General features: G+C 43.0%; 1 protein-coding gene across 1 annotated transcript; it reads left to right on the top strand.

Moving 5' to 3' along the window:
• On the top strand, positions 1 to 26,233 carry itgb4 (integrin, beta 4). The gene is made up of 43 exons (XM_061095257.1): positions 1 to 312; positions 2,294 to 2,376; positions 3,328 to 3,410; positions 4,705 to 4,803; positions 4,919 to 5,123; positions 5,209 to 5,305; positions 5,437 to 5,608; positions 5,930 to 6,193; positions 6,281 to 6,370; positions 6,493 to 6,615; positions 6,971 to 7,138; positions 7,248 to 7,324; positions 7,978 to 8,186; positions 8,606 to 8,709; positions 8,800 to 8,895; positions 9,572 to 9,695; positions 9,793 to 9,918; positions 10,517 to 10,635; positions 10,729 to 10,762; positions 10,872 to 11,066; positions 11,833 to 11,936; positions 12,034 to 12,092; positions 12,492 to 12,515; positions 12,634 to 12,782; positions 12,902 to 13,081; positions 13,255 to 13,403; positions 13,996 to 14,203; positions 14,301 to 14,618; positions 14,729 to 14,904; positions 15,010 to 15,190; positions 16,422 to 16,559; positions 16,646 to 16,828; positions 16,921 to 17,049; positions 19,394 to 19,516; positions 19,643 to 19,687; positions 19,772 to 19,921; positions 20,344 to 20,487; positions 20,929 to 21,078; positions 21,269 to 21,457; positions 21,540 to 21,695; positions 21,793 to 21,957; positions 24,267 to 24,386; positions 24,475 to 26,233. The coding sequence occupies exons 2-43, from the start codon at positions 2,301 to 2,303 to the stop codon at positions 24,603 to 24,605; spliced, it is 5,832 nt and encodes a 1,943-aa protein (XP_060951240.1). The 5' UTR covers positions 1 to 312; positions 2,294 to 2,300; the 3' UTR covers positions 24,606 to 26,233.
• Positions 26,234 to 26,363: the final 130 nt, after the last annotated feature.

The raw sequence follows: 26,363 nt of genomic DNA, 5'->3' as shown, positions 1-26,363 counted from the left end.
TCCCCTTAAAAACTCTCGCACACACACTCACAGACTCACACACACACTGGACTTTAAGGTCGAACAAGTAACTATTTGACCGGGAAGGAAGAAAAGATAGACGATAGAAAGACTGGAAATATTTGCGTTCCCTTCCTTTCTTTCTTTTTTAAACTTTAAACTTGGACACAAGGACTTCACTTTTTCGGCACAGGTGGATACAAACCTCTTTCTAAACTTTTTTGTGGGTCAAACAAAGCAAAAAGGACACACTTTTCTTTTTTATTTACGGTTGGACTTTTGGACCTGGTCTGGGTGAGAGCGCAGTAAGAGGTTTGTTTGATCAGTAATCTCTTTCTATCCAGTCATACATTTCCATTGTTTTCACCTTCAACTTTTTCTTAAGACTTTTACAGAACGGACTGATCATTCTGCTTTGTTAGTGTTCGTATATATCTTTTGAGCAAGGTGAAGGGAAGTAAAATGTGAGTTATGTAATAATATATTTCAGAAGTGCGTGCAAGAAAAGGTTTGGATTTAGTTTATTCTCTTTTGTTTTATCTTTCTTTCCTCATGGTTGCTCACATCAAAGCCTGTAATGCAACACAGGTGAACGAAAGAGGAACAGTACCAGCGATTCCCAGTGTTCGCTGTCTTCTACTGGTTTATACTCATTGTAAAACCAGCAGGACCCCGGCATTTAGTTTGCTTTGATTTGTTTGGGTTGTTAAGGTGGAATTCAGAGATACAGTAACTTCAAAGACAAATTGTCCATATGTGTTGCGCTAACTACCGAAGGCACGACCCTGAACTTGACCCCCAAACCTATCAATACACCCCCACCCTCACCCCTCACCCCTACCTGATGATGTCATGACAGGTTCAGACCCACGCCCAGCAGCGGTATGTTCACCTTGCAGACGTGTTGTTGTCTGCAGAGACCAGAGGCGTTTTGAACTCAAGATAATTGTCTCCTCTTTTTTTTTTTGGTGCAACGGTGCAGTTTAGACCAAATGAGGGGCTGATGACTCAGTTCTATTTTCTGCCTCTTGGAAGCTGTAATTTGTGTCTCCCAGTTTGTTGTTGGTGTCATAGAAAACCACGCCAGCGTAGCTTTGAACTTTGATTCTGTCTAAATAGGAATAGTATACAAAGTGCTTTATCTCATCTCAGCTCATAATTCCATGACTGACAGTTGGTAGTTTGGAGAATAGGAGCTGGTCTGTTCCTCCTGACCCCTCCTGGTCGGTGATTTATGGGACACCTTATGGCATAAACCCACACACACTCAAACACACACACACACACACACACACACACACACACACACACACACACACTTGTAGTCAGTTTAGGCTCACACTGATGTGTTAAGGCACCTTTCCCATGTGTTCTCCAGGCCGTGTTTTTTAACTTGGACGGGTCATTCTCTCGCCCCGAGGAGAAATTCCATCTCGGAGTTGTAAATCTTCAGAGGCAACAAATCCTAATTTTCTTCTGAGCACTGTGGCACAGTTAGCTACCCACTGAGATAATTACAGAGACTTTGCATGCCACACCGTGCCCTTTGTTCACTACCCACCTCTCCTGTCTTCAGCTTTTTTTTTTTTTTTGTATATCTTTCTGTCAATCAGATTGTTCTCCATTCAAGATTCCTGCATAAAATTAAAGGTTTTATTGTGTCTAAACAACACACAGGAATATTTACAGGTCCCACCCTGTATTGGTCTCTTCCTGTTGTGATCCCTGACAAAGTGTCACATTTATTGTTACAATTGTTAATAGGCATCTAGTTTTTTTTAATTTAATCTTTTTAAAGAAAAAAACCCCACTACTGACAGGAAAGGAGCACTTTAATGGCCAATCAGATTTCAGTTAGGGCCGCCGCTGAATCAGAGGCTCTGATTTATAAAAATGGGTTCTATATATTTGGCTGTAGCATAATAACATTTATCGTTAAACTAAAGAATGACAATGTTCTTCTGAGAACCGGAATTGGTAATTTTTTGTACAAAATGTTTTTTGTACAGGCTGCGTCTCTTTGTTTAAACCAGTCTCAGATTGCAGCTCATTTCACCAACTCAAGGGAGGGTGAAGGGAGTGTCTGGGCCTGTTCACTTTCTTCGAGCCTCAGCCGAAAGAAAGTACAGGTGGATCAAGTTACAACTCAGTCTGCAGATAAAGTCTAAGATAAAACGTTGGGGTTTTTTTGCCTTTTTTTCTTTTTTTCTCCCTCCCTCTCTCTCTCTTTCTATAACAGTGGATTTTGTGTATATTGTACATGTGAATGTATTTATGTATTTTTCTGTTGAAGGAAGGAGATGGGGAGATGGGTGTTACATCTCTCAGTGGGGCTTGGGCTTCTAGCCATCCTGTTGAGCTTCTGTTCTGCTGAAGGTGAGGACGTAAATGGACTTAACAACCACTTGTCCCATTCACGCATACATTAATTCATCACTCATACATCTCAGTCACATACTGACGGTGCAGCCATCAGGGGGAACTGAAACTGGAGGAGCAAGGGATCAAACCAAAGGTCACAAATACATTGACTGACGTGTTATTTTCTATGCTACTAGTAGCCTAAATAACCTCGTTGACTTATATCCCTTCCATATCTTTTTAGTTTTTTGAGACTTCTCTTCAATGTAAGGAGAATAGTTTTACATTTTAGGCAAGTTAATTGATAAAAGTTACATTGATCTCATAAAGATGAGCACCTTTTTTAAATTATCTGGCTTTTTGTTTGCTTGTATATCAATGGTTTGAACTTGAATATGTGGGGTTCCCCAGGGCTCAATGTGGGGACCATTGCTGTTCATATTACAGATTGATTACAAGTGAGGTATCCAAAAACACTAAACATGACATTATTTGTAGGGAAAAAAAATGTAATTGGTAGTGGAAAGAATTTGGAACCGATCTTGAATATTGTGATAAAAAAACTGCTTACTTAATACTTAAGAGCTAGGTTGATTGTAACAAATTAACACTGAACTTAAAGAAAACAAATTGTATAATCAATCAAAATTGTCCAACAAACACAACGTAGAAGATCATGATAAAAAATATACGAAAAGAAATAGTGGATGGAATAAAATGTCTAAGAGTAACTGTCGAAAACAAATAATGCACATGGCCACATATGAATTCTATAAAATCAAAAATATCAAAGTCAATTGCAATATTATATTAAATCAAAGATGGATGAAATTATTCCTCAGCTCTGGTTTTATCTATCAAATGTGTTTTGGTGTTACCACAGGTATTCTTGCCATGTTCCCTGGGTTTGATTCTTACTTTGTTGGCTCTCTGTGTCTCTGACTTTTTCCCACTCTCTCCCCTCAGTGAACTACTGCTTCATGGCCCGGGACAAGACCTGCTCCGAGTGCCTGCAGGCTGGGAAAGACTGCACCTACTGCGCTGATGAGGTGAGACAAGATAACAGACCATTCCTAAGGAAGAAATGTCGCCCTTTTATGTCCACTTTAGCACAATTTAAACAAATCCTACAATTACAATTACAAAGTTTTACAGTTTTTCTCCCAGTTCTTTTCGGAGATGTACAGGGGTAGGTCATCAGTTCTAGAAAATATTGACAAAGGCCGGTCTGGAGGGGATGAGTATAGAGGGATGTGGAAGTTCCTCTTTTACTAAAGCTCAACGTTTTTTAAATTACTATGTTCTTCCAAAAAGACATAACAGCAGAGTAAAGTGCAGGCATCTTGATAAATTGTTCCAGTCTTGGATGGCAGCTTTGCTCTTTATCCGTGTGCAATATGCTAATCTATCCATTGGATGAGAGCGCATTAATAACTGGAAAATTATTTTATTCCTAATCCAACAGTTCCTTCTATGCTCTATAAATTTGCTAAAGGTGCTTATGTAGAACATATTCAAAAATAAAAATAAGGCTGTTGATATATTTGAGATTAATATTAAACCTAAAATCAAAAAATCTCAATTTAAGGTAATTTTACTACTTTTTGGAGCTTCATCATCATCAGAAATTGAAAGGAAATGTCACTCGTCATGGATATGGCTCAGTCGTGTGAATGGATCCAGACCTGGGATTAACATCAATCCTGAATGTGTCCCCTGTTGCCACTTCTTGTCACTTTCCCACTCTATATGCAAATAAACACAAGTGTTATTTCTGTTAATGAAGACCAAAGTGTGTTTTATTTAGCCAGTTTGAGTTTGCAGATGTGCCAGATAACAATGTTTGTGCGTGTGATGGTATGGGTGTGAATAAGAGAGAGAGAGCGATAGAGAGAGAGTGAGGAGGGCTTGAATGAGTAAGTATCAAGTATCAATCATGTGGGGGTTAGTGTGGATACTGAGGCCGGTGGCTACAAAACAATCAACATATGGACACTGAGAAGGATAAAAATATGTTTAAGCTCTAGCAGGTCAGAGACGTCACCTGAGAGGTTGGTCCTTCATGTGTGGCACAGAACATATCAGTGTGCACACAATGTGGACACATGGATCCCAGACCACTTTCGAATGTGATCTGAGAGATTGGATCTAAAGACTCATTGAGGGTGCACTTGATTGAATTCAGACCTGAACTTAGAGCTGACCACTTGTGATTGGACCACTTAGGACTGAGCAACCACTGATGAAGAATCAATACTCACCCTTAATTAGTAACTTTGAATGAATCAAAACTGGTTGTTAACTGAAAGCTTAACTGACTAATCACACTCCCTATTTGCGCAGAACTTTGCCGGCCCGCGCTGTGACCTGTTTGAAAACATACGCGCCCACGGCTGCAGCGCGGCTCTTCGCACAACTAAAAGCAAAATGATTGTGAACAATGTAAGACATCCCCACCTTTCTTTTCAAATCATTCCATCACTCTTAAGTCGTAAAAGTCTGTCATTGTTTCAAATTAAAAATCCTAACGTTCCTATTACCCCCTCCTGCTGCTCAGAGAACCCAGATCAACATGAGGCTCAGTCAGTCTCAGGTGTCTCCACAGCTGATGAGCATGAGCTTCCTTCCAGGAGAGGAGAAGGTGGTGGACGTGGACGTGTTTTCTCCGCTCAAAGGTCCTCTGGATCTTTATATTCTTATGGATTTCTCCAACTCTATGGCTGATGATTTGGACAACTTGAAGAAGATGGGCAGTGAGCTATGTGAGCAGCCCTGAAACGGCCTCAAATCGGTGACGTGCTGGATGACTGTTGTCAATGCGATACTGATTTATTGTATTTCCTGTAGCTCAGTTGATCGGGAAGCTGTCAAATGACGCCACCATTGGCTTTGGGAAGTTTGTTGACAAAGTGGTTGAGCCCCAGACGGACATGAGACCCTCCAAGTAAGAGAGATAATGTAAAATGAACATACTTAGGAAAGTGAAGTATGTACACGGTGGGGTGAAGTATAAATGTTCATGCCATTTCCAAATGTCTCTCTTTTTTTTGTCCGTCCTCCTCCTTCACTTCTCAGACTTAAAACGCCATGGCCCAACAGTGACCCTCCATTCTCCTTCCAAAACGTCATCAAGCTGACCAGCGATGTGGGGGAGTTCACCAGAGAGCTCCAGAAGGAGATCATATCTGGCAACCTGGACGCTCCTGAAGGAGGGTTTGACGCCATATTGCAGGCTGCAGTTTGTGGGGTCAGTAGGAACCGAACATTTATTGGTTCTCCACTTATCCAGCATCGAATAACAGACAGAGTGTGTGATGAGCTGTTGAACATAACATCTTCACACACACTGAATGAAATAGAGCTATAAGAATATTATTTTGCTTATATCAGCATAAAAGGTTAAAGTATGTGAATGTAATGTTTGCAGCTTGTTTCCACTGTCCCCAGATGGACAACTAATAAATGAATGCACTTCGAACAATCTTGGGAAAATAAATAATAAACTTTGGAAGTGACAATTATTGACTCTTTTTGCATGTCCCTCGCTTTATTTGTATTCCTCTTTTAGAATAGGATTGGTTGGCGAAAGCACAGCACGCATCTCCTGGTTTTCTCCACCGAGTCCGCCTTCCACTACGAGGCAGATGGCGCTAACGTACTGTCTGGCATCCTGCCGCGCAACGATGAACTCTGCCACCTGGACCCAGAGGGCAAATACACAGAAGATATCAATCAGGATTACCCATCAATACCCACGCTGGTCCGCGTGCTTGGCGATAACAACATCATACCCATATTTGCTGTTACCAACCACTCATTCACGTACTACCAGGTCAGTGGTCTGAAGTTCAGTTTTCACAGGAGTTATTCTCTGTGATGTCAGAGTTTAGCTAAAGGATTTATTTTCTGTGTTGCGTAGAAACTTAAGGAATATTTCCCCATTGCTGAGGTTGGTATGCTGCAAGAGGATTCCGGGAACATCCTGGAGGTCATGGAGAAGGCCTTTGAGGTATAACTCTCCCCTGTAAATCATCAGGTGGAAGAATGAGGTTCTCTTTGTGATTTGAAAACTGTCGAATGAACTCAAATGATCATACATGTGTTTGCTGATGCCCTTGTGTGTCCTTTCAGAGTATCCGTTCCAAGATGAGCATCCATGCTGACAACACACCTAAAGCGTTCAAGGCTCAGTTTTTGTCGACCAAGGAAGAACTTGCAGAATACGGGTTGTTCACTTTCCCGCCTGGAGAAATTGTAAGAGAGGAAACAAGACAGAAACAACTAACGAACCAGTCAAACAAATTTGTGTGTTTTTAACACCCCTAAGTTCTATGCATGAGTTGCATCTTTTAATCTGAGTTGCATCTTAGATTGATGGTGTGCACAATTAACCAATATAGCCAACCATCTATACCACATATAAGGGTCCCCTGACAGTGTTGGTCAGTTTTAATAATTTATTACTAAAACCAGTTTGTCAGCTTTTACAGGCCATATATTTGTAGTCAAATCCAATATGGTCCTAAATTGTCTGTTCTAAGACTCATACAGCCAAATGCTTGGTGTGCACTGTCATGCTCTTAACTGTGTATATACGTGTGTTCTCCAGAGTAAGTTCAAGATGCGTCTCAAAGCCCAGAGGACGATTGACGAAACGCCTGTCTGCGAGAGCAATCAGGGTGAGAAGGAGGGAAAGATGACAGTCAAGCCCACCACCTTCAGTGACGGTTTTGACATTCAGGCCTCGATTCTGTGTCCCACCTGCGAATGTGAGAAGGTAAGACATGTAGATAAACACTGAGGCGCACAAGAAGACAAGCTGAAGTCATTGACCATCAATTCTCTGTGGGGAAATAATCACTTGGTTTCTTTTATTTGTCCTGCAGACTCCCGTCCCTAATTCAGACAAATGCCACGGCAATGGAGACATGATGTGTGGAAAGTGCAAGTGTTCTCCTGGCTGGTGAGACTATTATTATTAATTCTTTATTAAAGTGTAACATCACCCCTAAGTTTTTGCTGGAGTGTGTCTGCCTGGAAATGTTTTTAAAATGCAGTGCTGGCTGGCAGGGCTGTGACCTGCCCACCTACCCCCTTACCACCACACACACATACATATAACACAGTTACTAGTTATCTAACATCTTGATCTTCTTTAAGTTTTTGCTATGAGCGACGACACCAGTAGCAGTGCACACACGTTTGCGAAAGAAATGTCACATGAAGTAGAGGCTTCATGTGAAGTCCTGAGGCGGCAAAGGTGGCTGTCTCAGCCAGCGGTTCAAATTGTGTGTGTGTATGTGTATGTGTGTGTGTGTGTGTGTGTGTGTGTGTGTGTGTGTGTGTGTGTGTGTGTGTGTGTGTGTGTGTGTGTGTGTGTGTGTGTGTGTGTGTGTGTGTGTGTGTGTGTGTGTGTGTGTGTGTGTGAGATAGAGACATCTGTGGGACAGGAGAGGAGGGAGGACGTCTCTGACTAGTTGACAAAAAACACATTTAACTGTGCAGCATCTCTTTAGAAGTACCATATTATTACCTGGGTTATGATGCCTTTGCCAAGCGATGGACTGTTAAGTCTTTGTTTTTTTTCTCTTCGCTTTGTCCATGTGTCTCCTTCAGGTTGGGTGCATTCTGTAACTGCTCAGTGACTGATTCAGCTCTTGACACCGGACGGTGCATAGGCCCGAACATGAAGGAGCCTTGCTCAGGTCGCGGAGAGTGCAAGCTGTGTGGAGGCTGTGTGTGCTCCAACCCAGATCAGTATGAGGGAGAATACTGTCAGCACGACAAGACCCAGTGTCCACGATCTGGAGGCTTCCTCTGCAACGGTGCGAAAATTTGCAGTTTTGAATTAATGATCTAGGATGGATTTGTGCGTACGATGTTTCATCCCTATGATTGTTGCAAATATTCTTCAATTTGACATGTCGTCTCTCAGCATACCTTTCTGGACACATTATATTACTGGGCTTCTGTTAAGGCCCAAGAGTTCCCTTAATTAGAAGAAGCTAACAAAATTAGTCTTCAACATCCATGGATTATTTCCTGGGAAAATGGTGAAAATGTCAAGAAAAGTCGTTTTCCAATTAAAATCTTAAGGAAGAGAAGTTGAATCATTCTTCATTTGTTGTTTTTTACTTTCTTGTACACTTGTAATATACAGTAAACAGGAAACAAACACAAAAACACACACACACCACTTACCACAGGGATAATGCTGTTAAATCCCATTCTTTCCTCTCATCAGACCGTGGCTCTTGCATCATGGGTAGCTGTGCATGTAAGAAAGGCTGGACGGGAAATGCCTGCGAGTGTACCAATAGCAACCAGACCTGTCTGGACAACAAGGGGGTGAGTGGAGCCCCCCACCCTCTTTTTGTTTCAATGTAAGGTTATTGTCAGTGTATCTCACACTGGTGCCTGATTGTGTCTTTGTGCCAGGGTGTCTGCAACGGGCGAGGTGAATGTAAATGCGGTCTCTGTATCTGCAATGACAACGCCGTGGAGATGACTTCGACCTGTGAGCCAAATTTCCAGGTGTGTGGATATAATGTATAAGTATGTGTGTTATGTTGCCGTGTATGGATCGAATTCTCAGCTCCAGCACAATGGGCCTCATGCAATGAACAAGCTTGTATACTTATTCTAGATTTCTCCTACATTTGTTTGCACACTGAGTTTGTACGAACATGACACGTCTGATTGCACAAACGCTTCAATCTTCAGAAGCGTGTGTGAATGAGCTGCATGAACACGATGAAAGCACTTTGCCACGTGCATATTTGAGTGCACAGAGATGGTAAAAAAGCACTGCCTAACGCCCCATGTGTTAGAAGTGTTACGTCATGTTAGTGACATCAAAGTGCAAAAAGAAGAAGTCCTGATTTCAAAGCACAAGAAAGAGAAAGTCTAGACTTTTTTTCGCAGCGTCAGGAGTAAAATTAAGAGACTAAAGCAGAACTTTCAATGCAAACACTGTCATGGGCCATACTGTCCCTGAAATAAAGAAGAAATCGTTATGAAACTTGCTTCAAATAATTACTCACCACAAGAATGGACCTGAATAACAGAAGACCAATGTCTTTCAGCTACACTCAAGGCCTCATAATACACCTGGTGCTGTTTATATGCTTTATGCTTTGTAGCTTTGGTTAGCATGTCTGTTCAGTATTTCGACGTGTGTACATACTGTATATGTGTGTGTCCTATCTAGGCCCAGATGGGCGCGTGTGAGGGAACAAGACATTGTGCCCAGTGTCAAGCCTGGAAGACAGGAAATACTGAGGGCTGTGAGAAGTGCCCCTTCAAAATTGTCATGGTGGATGAACTCAAAGAAGGTGAGCTCACAAAGGATCTACATTAACTATCCAGATACTCCTCATAATGATAAATATGGCATCACGCTATAGAACGCTTGTACGTGTGTGTTTTCAGCGGACAAAGTGCGTGATTCGTGCAGTTTCCGTGACGAAGATGATGACTGTACCTACCACTACACTGCTGAAGACCCCACAGATAAAGCAGATGGAATCTTGAAGGTCCAAGTGCTCAAAAAGAAAGGTGAGCTGCAGCTTGAATATGAGCAGCAACGCCGTGGTTTAAATGTGAAGACAGTTGTGGAGGCGTTTGCTTATGTTGCCGGGACACTGTTAATTAAAGGAGACAATGTGTTAAAAAACAATTAAAAGTCTTGCAGATTATTCCGAACCATCGTGACATCACACTGTCCCATATTTGCATAATGCTTGCCGAGCAAGTCTGGCACATCCCTCAATTAATTCAGAAATAGCGAGAGCACAGGTTGATATTTCCTACACACAGTGGAAACGGTTGACCAGTCCCAACAGAGGGGTCCAGCTGTCCAATCAGAGCAGACTTGGCTTTAATTGGAGATGGGGGGGTTGTGGGCTTAAAGAGAAAGGAACTAAAACCAAGAGTTTCAGACAGAGGCTGAAAAGAGGAGCTGCAAGAAAGAAAAGTATGAGGAAAGGGATGTCTCTCTGAACATTAAGACAATTAAAACCATAGCAACATGAGTTAAGGAACAGGGTATACTGGATTAGAGCTCCTGTCAACGCTCCAGTTAACCTCCTGGCAGCAGCATTCTGTGCAATCGCTGCATTTCTAACGTTACCTGTTCTTTGTGATGACCCTTCAGATTGTCCCGCTGCCAGCCTCCTGTGGCTGCTCCCTCTCCTCCTGTTCCTGTTGTTACTGCTGGCACTCCTGCTGCTCTGCTGCTGGAAATACTGTGCCTGCTGCAAGACCTGCTGCCAGGTATAAATACATTTCTCACATGGTTGATATTTGTAATGGAAATGCTCAGTTTGGTTCTCATCTTTTTTCCTCTCATCTTTTAACTTGAAACAGGGCTGTCTTGCCTTGCTGCCTTGTTGTAGGAAAGGTAAGACGTGTGCCACTTACATCACATGCAACAGCATAGATCTAAAATCCTTCATCCCCCGACTGGGACCGTGTTGAATATGAGTCACCATAGTTTGTTTGCTCTGCAGGTCGCATGGTCGGCTTCAAGGAAGATGAGTATTTGCTCCGCCAGTCTCTGCTCACCTCAGACCATCTGGACACGCCAATGGTGAGGACTGGCCCACCCAAAGGAACTGATGTGGTTCGCTGGAAGGTGACAGATAATGTACACAGAGGACCCAATCACCCCCAGGCTCTGATGAAGCCAAATCCTAAAGAGACTAGTAAGTGCTAAATTATGTTAAATTACGGGAGAATGGTGCCACTATCATTCCCATTCCTCACCATGATCGCCTGTTCTTGCTCTATGTTACTTTGGTGAGTGGCTACGATCTCCTGTGAGAAGTGTGAAACTGAGTAAAAGTCACAGCTTCAATTGTCAAAATCAGATCCAGCAGGTTCAAAACTGTAGATCAGTTAAATTGACTGCGACTAAAAATGACTGTGAGGTCAACAAAAAACTGGTATTATCTCCAATATTCAGCAAGGAAACCTTTAAAATATAAAGAATTCCAAGTAGAGTTCAGTTCTAATATGTTAATTAATGAGTCCAAATGAACATCTATACCAAGTTTGAGGAAATTTGCTAAAGGCTTTCTTGAGATATATCGTGCTCACAAGGCAAATAATGTGCTCTGTAAGGTCACATCGACATTGTTTTTTTACCGTCGACCACTGAAATCAAGTAGTAGTAGAGTAGAACTGAATGTTTGTACTAAATTTGAAGAAATTCCCTTTTGGCATTGTTGAGATATTTTGTGTTCACAAGAACATGTATTTCAGTCCCTTCGCAGTCCGAGCTGCACCCAAGAGATTGTATAGACGTATGTTTTTTCTCTAAATTGAAACCACTTAATCTGCTGTAGGGCGCGCTGTAAGAGTTAAACAGTGTTGCATTAACAGTTGATCTATGACATTAAACTGACACTTAAGTGTGTAGAACTTAGGGACATTGTTTTAAATGTCCTTCTTGTCATTTGTCATTTGTAGTCCAGTTCCCACTCTCCGTCCGGCTGAACAGGCTGTTCTCTGATATCCTGTCCCGCCCTGAATCCAGAGAAGCCGAACAACTTCGCAAAGAAGTGGCCGATAACGTGAGTGTGTTTTTTGTTTTGTTTCTTGCTGACCTTTTGTGTAAGTGTGTGAATGGTGACTGTGACACTGAAAACTGTTTTATTTTCTTTCATCCAGGTCAATGAGGTGTACAAACAGATTCCTGGGGCCCAAAAGGTGCAGAAGACCGCTTTCAGGTGAGATGCATGTTCAATGACAGCTCTTTCATTTATATCATGCAACTTTTGTCATTGTAAGATAAGAATTATGTCCTAATCTCATGTTTAAAACTAAAAGGCAAATGGGGACCCTGGTAGTAAATCGTGGGTGCAGAGAGGACGGTTGTATAATGACATCATATTATAGGATTTTTGGCCACACTGTACATCGGTTTTAGAGCAGTATAGACAAGAGATGACAACAAACTTTTAACATGTATGTCAAAATATATATATTTTTTAATTAAATATCATTAAAAAGGTTGGATTTAACCAATAAATTAACTACCATGATTGATATACAGCACCCCAACATCCAGTGTTGGTGTGCCTAAAGGGAAATGTCCACCAACTGATTATTTGTTTTGGTTTTTACAGAATGCAGAGAAATGCTGGAAAAAGGTAACAATCTGATCGATACATGACGATACAAGTCAACCCTGATTGGCTGGTTGATTTTTTCAGGAACCAAGGGTCACACATGCCTTATTGTCCCTTTGCTTGTCCCTTTGCTCTTCAGGCAGGACTACACCATCATGGACACTGTCTTGTCCGCTCCTCGTAGCAGCTTTCCTGATATTGTTAAACTCACAGAGAAAAATGTCCAGTCTGGAAGCTTCCAAGACCTCAAGGTGGTGCCTGGCTACTACACTGTGGCCACAGACAGAGGTGAGCATTAACTGTTTTTATAAGAAAATAAACTTCTCAGTTCTGATCTCCAACGAGCAGCCCATACCTTCATCAGCCTTGTCATTGAACTTGTCGTTACGTGTGGTCCTCCTCTGCAGAGGCTTCGGGAGCCATCGAGTTCCAGGAAGGTGTGGAGTCAGTAGACGTTCATGTGCCGCTCTTTGTCAAAGAAGAAGACGATGACAAGAAGCAGCTGCTTGTGGAGGCTGTGGATGTGCCGCTAGGCATTGCTGAGATCGGAAAACGTTTGGTCAACATCACCATCATCAAAGAGCATGGTGCAGAATCTTGGACCTAATGTATTTGTACTTGAAAAATCCCATTTATTTCCCCTAGTGATGTTTCAATCAAAGAGAATGAGATGAGGGACCCAAAAGAACAGCTCTGACTTAAAACAATGATAAATGTGAAATCTTTGCTTGTTGATGAAGAATCTTTTCTTTCTCCGCAGCCACCAGTGTGTTCTCGTTCCTCCAGCCGGCCTACACATACAGCAGACAGGATGGACTGGCCAACATTCCAATCAGCAGGGAGATCATTGAGGATGGACGAACCCAGGTCACATACCGCTCACGGGACCTCACAGCCAAGGACAAAAAGGTGAGCTGATGATCACTGCTCTTAATGTATTGGTGTCTTTTTGTCTACATTTTGGATTGTCTTGTTTTCTCCAGTGGATTAGGCCCCAACGTGCCTTTGAAAGTGGTCCAATAATTGAGCTTTTATACATGATGGTTATTTCTACCCTGGATCTACCCTGTGGATATAAATCTACCATTGGCTGCCTATTTCAGATGGCTCCTCTCCGGCTTCCAGCCTATCACCTCTTTCCAACCAATACCTCTAAGTTAGCAACGTAGCTCAAAATTGCGTGTTTTCACATGAAGATTTGGATACTGCAACAATGGCGGGTCTAGGATATTTCTAAATTAGGGGCTATAAAGGTGCCACAATTTACATAAAGGGGCGGATTACAAGTCTGACCTCCAAACACAGTCCCTTATTCAGTGAGGTGCATATATAAGTTATTCCTTCTTTACTCTTAGCTCCATAGCTTTAAGCAAAGCAACACATCACTGAATATATTTTGAAAATTTGTCCTTGCTAAAACACATTGTATACTTTCAAAAATCTAAGAAAATTATTTAACAATTGTAATATTTATTTATTTTATTTATCCTATGTATTTTAGGACTATATAACTGTGGAAGGAGACCTGACCTATGCTCCTGGTGAGACCGAGAAGACAGTTCCTGTTCGTCTGCTGGAGCTGGGTGAGAAAGATGGCCTCCTCGAAGACAAACAGGTCAAGCAGTTTGTCATGGACCTCAGTAACCCACGGCAGGGAGCGAAGCTGGGGCGCTACCCGAGAACTACTATCACCATAGCAGACCAGCCAGGTGAGAGAACACAACACTGTTCACATTCATCACACCCAATCAAAGCATTGAATGCAAAGGTTTCATCTATCACTTGACAATATCTTATTTTATCTAGAGCCCAGCGTGATGGTGTTCAAAAAGGGCAGCCAGAGCTTCACCACATTTGACCCGACCTACACCATTCCTGTGGTGCGTACTCGAAACCTGGATAGCCCCGCCACAGTGAAATGGCGTACAAAGAAGGCCCAGCGCTTCGATCTCACTGGCCCGCTGAAGTTTAGTCCTGGAGAAACAGAGAAGACCATCGTGATCGACCCGAAAAAACATCCTGGTCCAATCCAGCCCGAGAATTTCCAGCTGGAGCTGTTCGACCCAAGTAGCAATGCTTCTATTGGAGAGAGGAAGATCACAAATGTCAATGTCACAGACGGTGGTAAGACACAATGTAGAGAGATCAAATGAAAATTGTTTCTGGTGGTGTGATTTTCAGATATTACATGATGAGAGAAGAAAACTCTAAAACAGTTGATTTGATTGTTTCAGCTTTCCTTCCATCAAGTCCTGAGATCAGCAACTTGACGCAGAAGAGCACCAGCCCGAAAGGCCTCCCCCCTGGTGGTCTCCTTCACGCTCCAGGAAACCCTGAAGCCAAAGCAACTGGACCCAGAAATATTCACCTGAACTGGGACCCACCACCTGGTAACCCAATGGGCTACAAGGTACATCAAATCAACACGAACACAAGCTACAACTTCAATGAATTACTATCATTTCCAAGAGCCACTCTATTTCTCAAGCACTATAATCTTACCTTGTTTTTTTAGGTGAAGTACTGGATTTACGGCGACCCAGAGAAAGACGCCCAGGTCTTGGATGTGAAGACACCTCAAGCTGAGTTGACCAACCTCTACCCGTATTGCGACTACGAGATGCGAGTGTGCGCCTACAATTCAATGGGAGAAGGCTACAATACCGACATGATTCCCTGTCAGACCCTTGAAGACGGTAATCATTGTTAAATCCAGTTAGATGCTGTTCATTAAAGGAGCTACAAGCAGGTTAACTGCTTCACATTTAACTAAATAAAAAATATCTAGTAAATTTGTATTTTTTTGCAATTTATCGAGCTAAACTGGTTTGCACCAGATATTCATAAATCCATTGCTAAATTTGAACATCTAGCTTTAGTAGCTTCTGGCTTGTTTAATCATTTTTTTGTGTCCCAAATTTGTAAATGTGGCTGTGTAAATGAATGGTATTTACAAAAACGTTCAGAATCGGACCAGAAGATCATCTACGCCGGCAGCCACGACACAGCAGCAATGGCTACTATTTAATCTTATGGGGTAGTTGCGACAGTCCAAGAAATGTCTGCAAGGAGGGTTTTCTTTCACCAATGAAAGGCTCAAATTGTTATTCTGGGTCTTTGCTAAGAGTCTGGCAACATCACACATATTTCTCTCAACCAGAAGTCTCACTGTCAAGTCTCATGAGCGTCAGAGAAAGAGTTGGAGAGAGCAGTTTGTATTTTAAAGACAGAAACTATTATGGCTGTATCTTTTTCTGGTGTGGACAATGTCGTAGAAGCCTTTGACGCAGATAGCCGTCCCTATGTTTTGTGCATTAGTGTATGGACGAAACATTGAAGTGCTAATGAGAACAGGAAAAGAGACAACAAGCTGCTGCACTGTTGAGAGAGAAACTTCTTGTTAAGCGAGACAAGTTATGTTGCCAGAAGTTTTGCAAAAACCCAGAATACTAAATTTGAGTCTTTTATTAGTAAAAAGACACTTTTGGTGGACATTTTGTGGTGTGTCACAGTTGCCCCTTAAGATTACTTTGTAGCCGCTGTTGCCATGTCAGTTCACTGGACCAATTCCGAACGTTTTTGTTAGTAAAATTGTTTACACAAAAACATTTCTAAACATGGGTAGGGGTTGGTGCAAGTAGTTTGTAAACATTATTTGTATTAACACCGTTTGTAAATGAGTGGATTGAAATATCAACCAAGTTGTTATCAGGTAATTGATATTGTTTTAATTTTATTTCACTTCATATGATTACAAACATCATTGATAGACAACATTTTATCAATGTTTGTATGTGAAATACATTCCATTATAACAGCTTTTACTCTTTCATTAACATTTACAGATGCTGGCTATTCTATCAGCTTAATTACAAAACCCCGACTTAGTTAACACTGGTGTTATATGTTTGACTCATTCTCCTCCAGTGCCTGGTGAACCAGGACGTTTGGCCTTTAACGTCATCAGCCCGACTGTCACTCAGGTCAGCTGGGGGGAGCCCGCAGAGACAAACGGCAACATCACAGCCTACGAGGTCATCTACACACCCATCGATGATAACCTGAGTAAGACGCTGAGTCCAACTTTTTAATAAAGACGTGGTTGCATTTTGGAATCTCCATCATGTTCTACAACTTCCTTCTTTTCACAGAGCCGGAGGGCGCCGCCAAGAAAGTCAAGATCGACAACCCCAAGAAACGAATGCTGTTGATCGAGAACCTTCAGAAATCCCAATCCTACCAGTACAAGGTCCGTGCCAAGAACAGCGTGGGCTGGGGTCCCTTCAGAGATGCTTCCCTCAACCTTGCGACACAGCCTGCCAGACCACTGTCCAGTAAGTCGAGGGCAAACACATCTGCACACTGCATCACAGTGATGTCTTGTTTTCCTGGGAAGAAATTGAATTCTCTCTCTTTTTGTCCCTAGTTCCCATTATTCCAGACATCCCTATTGTGGATGCAGAGGCAGGAGACGAGTACGACGGCTACCTGATGTACAGCAACGAGGTGATGAAGTCCCCTGGAGGCTCCAAGACTCCCAGCGTCTCTGGTGATGGTGGGTACCTAGAGCTACAAGGCCACAAGTTACTCCTCTAACAGTGTAAGCTCATCGATTGATGCATTTTTGACTCTGTCAAGCTGCATGTGACCGCCAGGCTTCCTGACTGTGAGCTATCACTGTGATATGGATCCAATCATTTTACTTCACATCCTCAGCACTCTCAGGCATCTTGCTTTGTGCTCATACCATATGTGCTGAGGTGTCATCGCCCTGTCAGGAGGAGGGGGAGTTGACATTGCTGTGAAAGGTTTGTCCAATCTGTGCTGTAGGAAGTCATCCAGCTTCCCCTAAGATGAAACGGAGAAGGCCTCACCTGCTCTCTACTGGCACCTTTTTAACATGTCTGTGTTTCTGTGTGAAAAGCCTGCAGAAGCTGATATTAATATCCTTCTTCCATTTCACAAGCGTGACGTTAAGTAAAAGCTGGAAGAGTCGAGAAGCACAGGAATGGCATCCTTCTCATGGCGCTGCATTTTTTAAAAATCACTTCCATCTGGCAGGCAACGCCCCAACCAGCCAGTGGCGCAATCTGCATCCAATGCATCCGTAGATATCTGCAGTAGAAGTGCTTTATAATCACAAACCGCAGCGCCTTCCCTCACAAAAATCTGCTGTCACACATGTTGCTGCTCTCCACCAAGCCCATTTGGATTTGTGTTATTCAAACATCATACATGTATGCATACATTATGTGATCCAGTGTCCGATGAATGTGTTACAGCTTTTATTTTTTGATCAGTAATGTATCGTTAAAAGAAACGAAAACTTGATACATCTCCGCCTCCTTGCTTCTACCCTATGACCCCGGATAAAAGGATGGAAATATGTCAAGTTGGTGGGGTCCAATCTAGATCTGCGTAAGGTGTCGTGGAAAAAGCAGGTGGACGTCTTCAGCAGTCGCCTCAGCACAGACACAGAGACGAGTTCAGATGAGGCCCCCCGCCCCAGCCAGGCCCAAACACCCCTGCCAGGTGAAGACCACAGACCCGCAGATAGCCAGACAGGGAGCGAGCATGTCAGCTGTTAGTGCACGGCCAGCCATTTGCCCAGCAAGGCAACAGATGTGTCTCTCTGCCTTTGTGATTGATCTGCTCAGAAATATTATCATTTGTCTAGTCAATCCATTTTTCGGGCTTGCGTTCCTTGTCCCCTTGGCCCCCAGTTGGCACCTATCCCATCTATCCTCCTGCCATCTGTCCAGAGAGGAGCACAGGCATCAACTGTCCCATCTCCAGTTGATGATCGGGGGGCAGGCTTTTCCCGGTGCCTGTCTCTGTCTGTCCTCTCTCCATCCCACTGAGGAGGTAGTGATCTGGAGACAGCTTGTCTGGTGTGTAGGCTTAGTTGTGGTTGTAGGGACATAATGGGTTCTTGTCTTCAATACAGTTTCATCTCTGCAGGGCAGTATCAGTAACGATCTTTTAAGTGCAGCAGTATTTGATTTGATCTCCCGATACATTTTATCAATGGAGCTGTTTAATCAGCAGGAGTGGAGATTTTTACCCTCCAAAGTTACAGCAGCAGCAGTTTCATCTGGAAGACATGTTTATGTCACCACCTACAGGCAAAACAGCAACACTGCAGTTTTCACTGAATGACTCTCTTTTTCCGGGGTTTGCTTTGCACACATGAAAAACACCGAAAGAGATTTTTCTGCTCAGACGCGTTCACAACAACACAGAAATCTCTTCAGCATTCAGGTGAGGCGTGGTGCAGGACGCAGGATGTAACGTATTGTCATATGTTTTCCTTTGCGCTCTCACATCACGCTTCACATCAGGAGTTTGTCCGAAGTTCAGTTCGTCTCTGAAGCAGCTTTTAGTGCCACCAACAGGCCAAAAATCTCAACACCTGATAGCTTGATTGGCACAAGATCATCGTGTAACAGTTGCCAGAACAGGACACATTATATCAGCTCAATAAAATAAAATCTGAAAATAGAAACTTACCTAAAATAAATGTCATCCTGTGGTGGTACAACTGCAAATGATATTTGATAATGTATCAATCAATTCAAATTAGTAGAGAGGTAACCACTAACAATGCTATTCATCAATTAAACAAGAAATCGGTCAGTTAAGCAGCTACACAAAGAAAGACTGCAGCTGTTACTATCATTGCCTGTAGATGACACACTGCTGTTTGTGGCACAGGTCAGACTAAAGCTACAGGACATAACACGCTGCTGCTTCCTCTCTTTGGGCCAGTTGAGCCTGGTTTTGGGTGCTTCACGTCAGCGACACTGTGTTGTTCCAGTCAGTACAGCCGAATGCTAACTGCTTAAATTTCCCAGAATCTGTCTGATGACGTTTCCATCTACTCTTATCCTGTTTCACAGAATTCGCGATGAACGGGAAGTGGGAGCAGAACTTCCTTTTCCCGGGAGGATCAGGGACACGCAACCTGTCATCGTCATCCTCTCCCATGTCCACCCTGAGCTCAAACTACAGAGTGGGAGGAGGAGGAGGAGGAGGAGGAGGAGGAGGAGGAGGCAGCAGCTCCTTCACCACAGAGATGTCCTCTCCTATGTCCACCCTGAACTCGAACTACAGAGTGGGAGGAGGAGGAGGAGGAGGAGGAGGTAGCAGCTCCTTCACCACAGAGACATCGACCACCTACATGTCCGGAGCAGGTGAGGTGGAGGCCGGATTCATTGATAAGAATTGGGTCAAAACACCAAGTTTTTTTTATCCCTAATGTTTCTCTGGGGTTGTAGGGGGCTCTCGCAGGCTGGATATGATTGGAGGTGGAGTACACACATCGGAAGTCATCATGAGGAAGCGCTCAGAGAACAGGGGTTACACAGATGAGAACATCCGGGACTCTATTGTCATGGGAGATGTGTCGGGCACATTTCCAGATATGGGTAAGCTTTAAACGTCAGCAGGGGGGAACACAAGTACATTTAGAGGAATTGGGTGTTTACTGTCTGGTCTAAGAAAGGTTTTACTTTGGAAAACAATGTTGATGATGCCTAAGCAGGTAGACTACAAGTGCATGAGCCTGTTAGCTTGGACATCTGTTAGCAGGATCGGGGCTACTGGCTGCACAACAGGCTTGTACACACAGACTTTGCAGGAGCTATGCTGACTATCGCTGTTTCTCCCTCCCTCCCCTTGTCTCATCTTTGACCTGTGACCTCTCATTGACTTCACTCTCCACCTGCCCTCCTCCCCGTCCTACTGCGCTACATCCATCCTCTTCTTTGCTCTCTCTCTTCTTTATCATTCCGGCCTCCTCTTCCTCCACCTTCTCCGCCTCCTCCTGCTTTTCCCCTCCTGCTCAAAGCGCCATCAGGTGGTTTCGGCTACACTGGGATGCAGAGCAGCTCTCTGAGCCAATTCAGCTACAACCTGCCTCAGGTTCCCAGATCCAGGACCCAGTCTTCAGATGTCAACGAAGCCTTATATAGTCTGGACAGGGTGCTCCAGGGTAAGTCTGCGGCATACATGCATGAAGGCACTGGAGGTGATGCTGGGTGTGATGTGTAAAGCTCTCCTCTTTAGTCATCTTCATTCCTTCTTCTATGATACTTTGTTGTTTCTTGATACTAAGAATGACAGCCACTGTCTGTAAAAAGAAACAGTTTGGTGTTTTGTATTTTTGTTTTTACTTTAATTAACACTCCCTAGTGTTCACAGTAAGTTCCTCCGAGTGACTAAAATAACTGTTAATGCAACTTTAAGGTTCTTAAATTTCATTGAGCCCGAGGAGAGATTTCCAATCACTCTCTCCAGAGAAAAAAAGTTGATACTGTAGTCGACAAGAAAATAAAAAACAGCTCGGGGTCAATGTAAGCAGAGACGCACCACATATTCATGGTGATCATATCCAACAGTATTTTTAAACTTGTCTCTCTCTGGCAACCGTCAGATGCACGACTCTCCCCCGGGGTCCCAGACACCCCCAGCAGACTGGTGTTCTCCGCTCTGGGTCCCACTGCCCTCAAGGTCAGCTGGCAGGAGCCCCTATGTGAGAAAAACATCCTCGGCTACTGTGTCCTCTACCAGCTGATCAATGGAGGTAAATAATGATACAAAATTGTAGAAGGACCATCAATTGATAAAGAATGAACACTTTGCTGTGACAGTGGTCTATGTACTGGCTATTGGAGGCAGTTTATCAAGGTGTTTTTTAGTTTTGGTTTGGGTGCATTCATTCACTTTTCAGTCTTTATTGTTAATGCAAAAAAACCCTGTGTCCTCTCCTTCAGGTGATGCAAAGCGCATCAACGTGACGAACCCAGCAGAGAACTCTGTGATCATCCAGGACCTGCTGCCCAACCAATCCTACCTATTTAAGGTGAAGGCTCAGAGCCAGGAGGGCTGGGGCCAGGAGAGAGAAGGAGTCATCACCATCGAGTCTGCAGTCGATCCCTCGAGTCCCCAAAGCCCAATGCCAGGTACTGATTCTGTTCAACTTTGTGTTCCTGCGAAACAATGACTATGTCTGTTTGTGAATACTGACGTCTTCTGTCACTGCAGGCTCACCATTCACTCTGAGCACCCCCAGTGCTCCAGGCCCCTTGGTCTTCACTGCCCTGAGCCCCGATTCGCTACAGCTCACCTGGGAGAAACCTCGCAAACCCCTCGGAGACATCCTGGGCTACGTGGTCACCTGCGAACAGCTGCATGGTGGAAGTAAGAATTAAAATAAGACGACACTTCCACTGCGAAGCCAACTTTTTCTAGGTTTTGAAAGTGCGTGTTTCTATCACCTGTTTCTTGTTTTCTCCAGGTGACACACGTTCCTTCCAGGTGAGCGGCGACAGCGCTGAGACCAGCCACACTGTCCCCAACCTGACTGAGAATGTTCCCTACAAGTTCAAAGTTCAGGCTCGAACCACACAGGGCTTCGGTCCAGAGAGGGAGGGCATCATCACCATCGAATCTCAGGATGGAGGTGAGGTTAAATTGACTGACAAATCTTTTTAAATGAATCAAAATAAATGACCGAATTGTTCATTGCACCCAGTAATATGACAGTGAGAACAGATTTAAAACCACCCTGTTGTCTTTCCTATTGGTAGCGGAACTAACATTGCAAACCTTTTAATTAGAAAGGCACCAGAGGAAAGATCACAAGATTCTAAAAATATTAAGGTCTATACCCTTAGAAGCATGAATGAAATTGGCAATGTACCAATTAAACCATGGTATGTTTTCTGTGCAGCATTGATATTTGGTCCAGAGCGGATTCTAGAACAAGTTATTCACCTTCTCAGTATTAGTGGAAGCTTTAGCCTGACGCTGGAATTAGAGAAACGTTAATGGTTCATCTTCTGGGTTCCGCAAATCTAACAAAAAATCTTCATAAATATTATCTCAAGGAACATCACATAGTAAGGTTGAGACCTTAAAAATGGTAGTGAAACCGAACAGTTCCCACCAGAGGTGGGACCAAGTCATTTTTTTGCAAGTCCCAAGTAAGTCTCAAGTCTTTGCCCTCAAGTCCCGAGTCAAGTCCCAAGTCAAGACTGACAAGTCTCAAGTCAAGTCCAAGTCCTGCAGTTTGAGTTTCGAGTCCTTTCTAGTCCTTTTGATCACAGAGTAATAATATATTTACACAGATCATGTATGCTTTTAAAATCTGTATTTATTTATTAAAACAAGTGCGGTCAAAGCACCCCCATTACAGAGAAGCAGACAGGGGTCAGCAGGTAAATATTTTTAAGCTACCTAAAAGAGGCAAACCTAATCAAGTCAATGTCAGTTTAAGTGTACGCCATATAAAGAATATTTTCATTGCTTTACCTTGCCGTCACGACAGCTCATTCTGTCAAGAAACTGAAATTATATGCTTGTTAATTCCCTCTCTCCAGCAATTTACCTTGCAGCACGTAGACCAGCAACTCACGTGTGCTGCGAGGTAAACTTGCTGTTTTTGTCAATGGACTGCTGGAGAGTGAGAACAACGAGCAGAATAACTTAGTTTTCCTTTTGGAACAGTCAGTCTGACAGCAAGTTAAAATGGTACACATATTCTTAATTGTCGTACATTTAAACTGACCTTGATTTGATTAGGTTCGCCTCTTTGTAGGTGGCTAAAATATGCGTTGCTGCTGACCGCCGTCTATTGTGTGTGAAACACTGACTAACGTTATGTATAAGTACCTCATACAACCCTGCTTTAATACACTGATACACTGACTAACGTTATGTATAAGTACCTCATACAACCCTGCTTTAAACAAATCACTTAAAAAGGTGACATCGCTTGTGGCAGTTAGCTCACGAGCTAACGCTAGCTCGCGACCCATCAGACATCTAAGTGGCCGATAAACATGCCGATCGTCGAGGCGGAGACCGCGGAGACTCTACCCCGGGGAGACGCGCTATCCACGGTGGATCGCGTTGTCTCCCCGGAGCCCCCAGAGCTGTTGTTAGCTCACGAGCTAACGCCGGAGCTAGCGTTAGCTTGTGAGCTCCGGGGTGACGGAGCTCATCATCTCACCGGATGTTGTGCCGACAGCACATTTACACACACACAGACGCACACATACACAATGAGAGATACAGAGCGTTCCTTAATAACATACTTTTTAATCTTTGGGTTTTGGGGAAAGGAGCAAGTCTTATCAAGTCAAAAGGCTCAAGTCCAAGTGAAGTCACGAGTCATTGATGTCCAAGTCGAGTTGCAAGTCTCTTTACATTTTGTCAAGTCGAGTCTAAAGTCATCAAATTCATTACTCGAGTATGACTCGAGTCCACACCTCTGGTTCCCACAATGAGAAGCACTTTAATAATTAATCAATTATATTCAGACTTCAGCCAAAGACAGCCTGGTAGCAGGCTACAACAGAGCTTCTCAACTTTACTTTAATACTGACGGCGAATACAAGATGGCAAGATTGTTAATGTTTTCCTTGACTACGATAAAATTTGATCCAAGAATTATTGTTGAAGGTGGAGGGAAAAATCTTGAAATTCATTCTTTGGCAACCAAGAATTTCAACGGGACTTTCTTTTAGAAAGTTAGGCGTGGACTTGTAACCATGACATATAAAATACAAAATAACAAGATAAGTAATCCTCTCTGGACCATAGATACCAAAACTAATGCCAATTAAACAGACAAATGTTGAGATTTTCATCGTCTCATTGAATCTATTCATTATTGTATTTTAACCATATCACTATATCACTTTCTCATACTTTAGTACATATGCTGACGCGAATGTGTGTGCTTCCTTACTTCCTCACTTCCTGTAGGTGCAATGTCTCAGTACAATAGCCAGTCAATGTCGATGAGGGATGTTTTCCAAATGCCAACAGAAGTCAGCACACGGACCAACATCTCAACCACCATGATCGACGACCCCTACTTCTCAGGTACAAATAAACCTCCAGTTTCTTTTATGTTCTTCCCATCGATGACATCCATTCCCAGACTCATGTTCACTGCTTTGCTTTCTAACAGAGGGGATGATGATGACCACACAGCACTCGGAGACCAGCGGCATGGTGACTCGTCAGATCACCAAGGAGGTGGTTGAGAGGGGCTTCATAGGAGGAACAACTGTCACAAAGCAGATGTTTTATGAATCATAAGATTATATATAACAGTTCCCAAGTTCACACCCAAAGGATGAATTAACCAGTTCATTTTGTTGCCGCCAATAATATTTAATGGTATTTCTACCAGCATCACCAACTCAGTAATCAGGACGAGCAATCCTCTGAGCTGCTTCGACCTTCTTCTTCTTTTGTTTAATGCTCTTTCAACTTCCTTTAATTGGCCCTAAAATTCTATACAACTCACAAGCCCCTAAACTAAAAAGGGGCGGCATGGTGGTTAGCCCTGTTGCCCCCACAGCAAGAAGGTTCAAATCCCAGTTCGGGCGGGATCTTTCTGTGTGGTGTTTGCATGTTATCCCCATGTTTACACAGGTTTTCTCCGGGTTCTCCCACAGTCAGAATAAATTCAAAGACATGCAGATTGGTAGAAGGTTAATTGGAGACTTTAAATTGACCATAGGTGTGAATATGAGTGTGAGTGATGGTTTGTCTCTGTATGTTGGCGACCCATCCAGGGTTAACCCCACCTCAACTGGGATTGGCTCCAACCTAACCTTTGATCCTTCCAAAGGATATGCGGTATAGATGGACCAAAGTCCAGCCTAAACAAGTAGTTGAGAAGGCGCTCTGAGATTCTCAGTCACACAGTTAGTTATATTTTGGGTGTGGGTGTAATATTCTGCGACCAAAAAAAAACAAGTCAAGTGATACAAGTGTAAATAAAAGGAGAGGAGGCTGTTCTGTTCTTCTGTCATGTCTGTTACGCACTGTGGCCACTGTTTTCTATTCATTGTAACATGTCTTCAACTTTCACTGTTGCACCTGAGACTGTTTGATCCCAAGTTTTCCTTCCAGGAGGAGAATCCCTCTGTGTTAGACTGCCCTCCTTCTGTCAGTTTAGATCTGCCAACACACGCTGGGGCTTTACACAGCCCGGCACGGGTCAGTAATCTGACTGCGGTTCATTAATCCAAAGTGACCCTTCTCCGCTTGTCTCCTGTCCCCCCCACACCAGTCTGCAAGAAACGCTCTGGGTGCAACCAGCGACGTGGTTTTTGACTCCTTCAGGATGAATTTGCCAACATTTTCAACCCATGTTTTGTCTGAAAGCTTTCTGATCTGCAGGAAGGTTTGGCTTCATGTTTGTGGCAGATGCTTTAAACATTTCATTTTCATCGGTCCTGAGGGGAGGAGAGCAGAAGGTGATATGTTTGGGACTTTTGTTTCATAAATTTGTATGATATTAGAATGTGATAAGGCCTTCTTCCAGCATATTTCATACTGTCTAAAAGATTTTTATCCAAGCGGATTGACTTAAATTAATTAAATGCCAAATATAGAAAGATGTTATACACTAATTTCCTACTGTCAAGCTAAGGGCATGGTTATGATCTCAAAACTCGATTTGATACAACATGCTTTTTCGTTTCAGATGTTTAATGGTGTTTCCTGTGTGTTTACCATTGTATTTTGCATTTTGAGTGGATTTACATTTCAATGAGAGCTTGTTTTTAAAAGGAATGGTATGTAAAGACAGAGAGATTGTATTTGCTTCAATGCATGTCCTACTGTGTTTTGGGCTTGAATTTAGATGAAAATGCTTTTGTAAAACATTTTGAGAGGAGGATTTTTGTTAAGAAATAAAGATACCTATAAAAGAATTTCACAAAAAACTGACTTTTTGTAATTTTGATCAACATGTATAATTTATTCTTAAGCAGCTGGTATCATCTGTTTTGCATTCGGTCTTTTTAGTTTTAATGCAGTGCTGGTTGCACTTACAGATGTGGA

The sequence above is a fragment of the Limanda limanda genome, chromosome 21, assembly GCF_963576545.1.
Source record: "Limanda limanda chromosome 21, fLimLim1.1, whole genome shotgun sequence".
NCBI lineage: Eukaryota > Metazoa > Chordata > Actinopteri > Pleuronectiformes > Pleuronectidae > Limanda > Limanda limanda.
The sequence above is the reverse complement of the archived record's forward strand: the minus strand, read 5'-3'. Positions and strand labels throughout refer to the sequence as shown.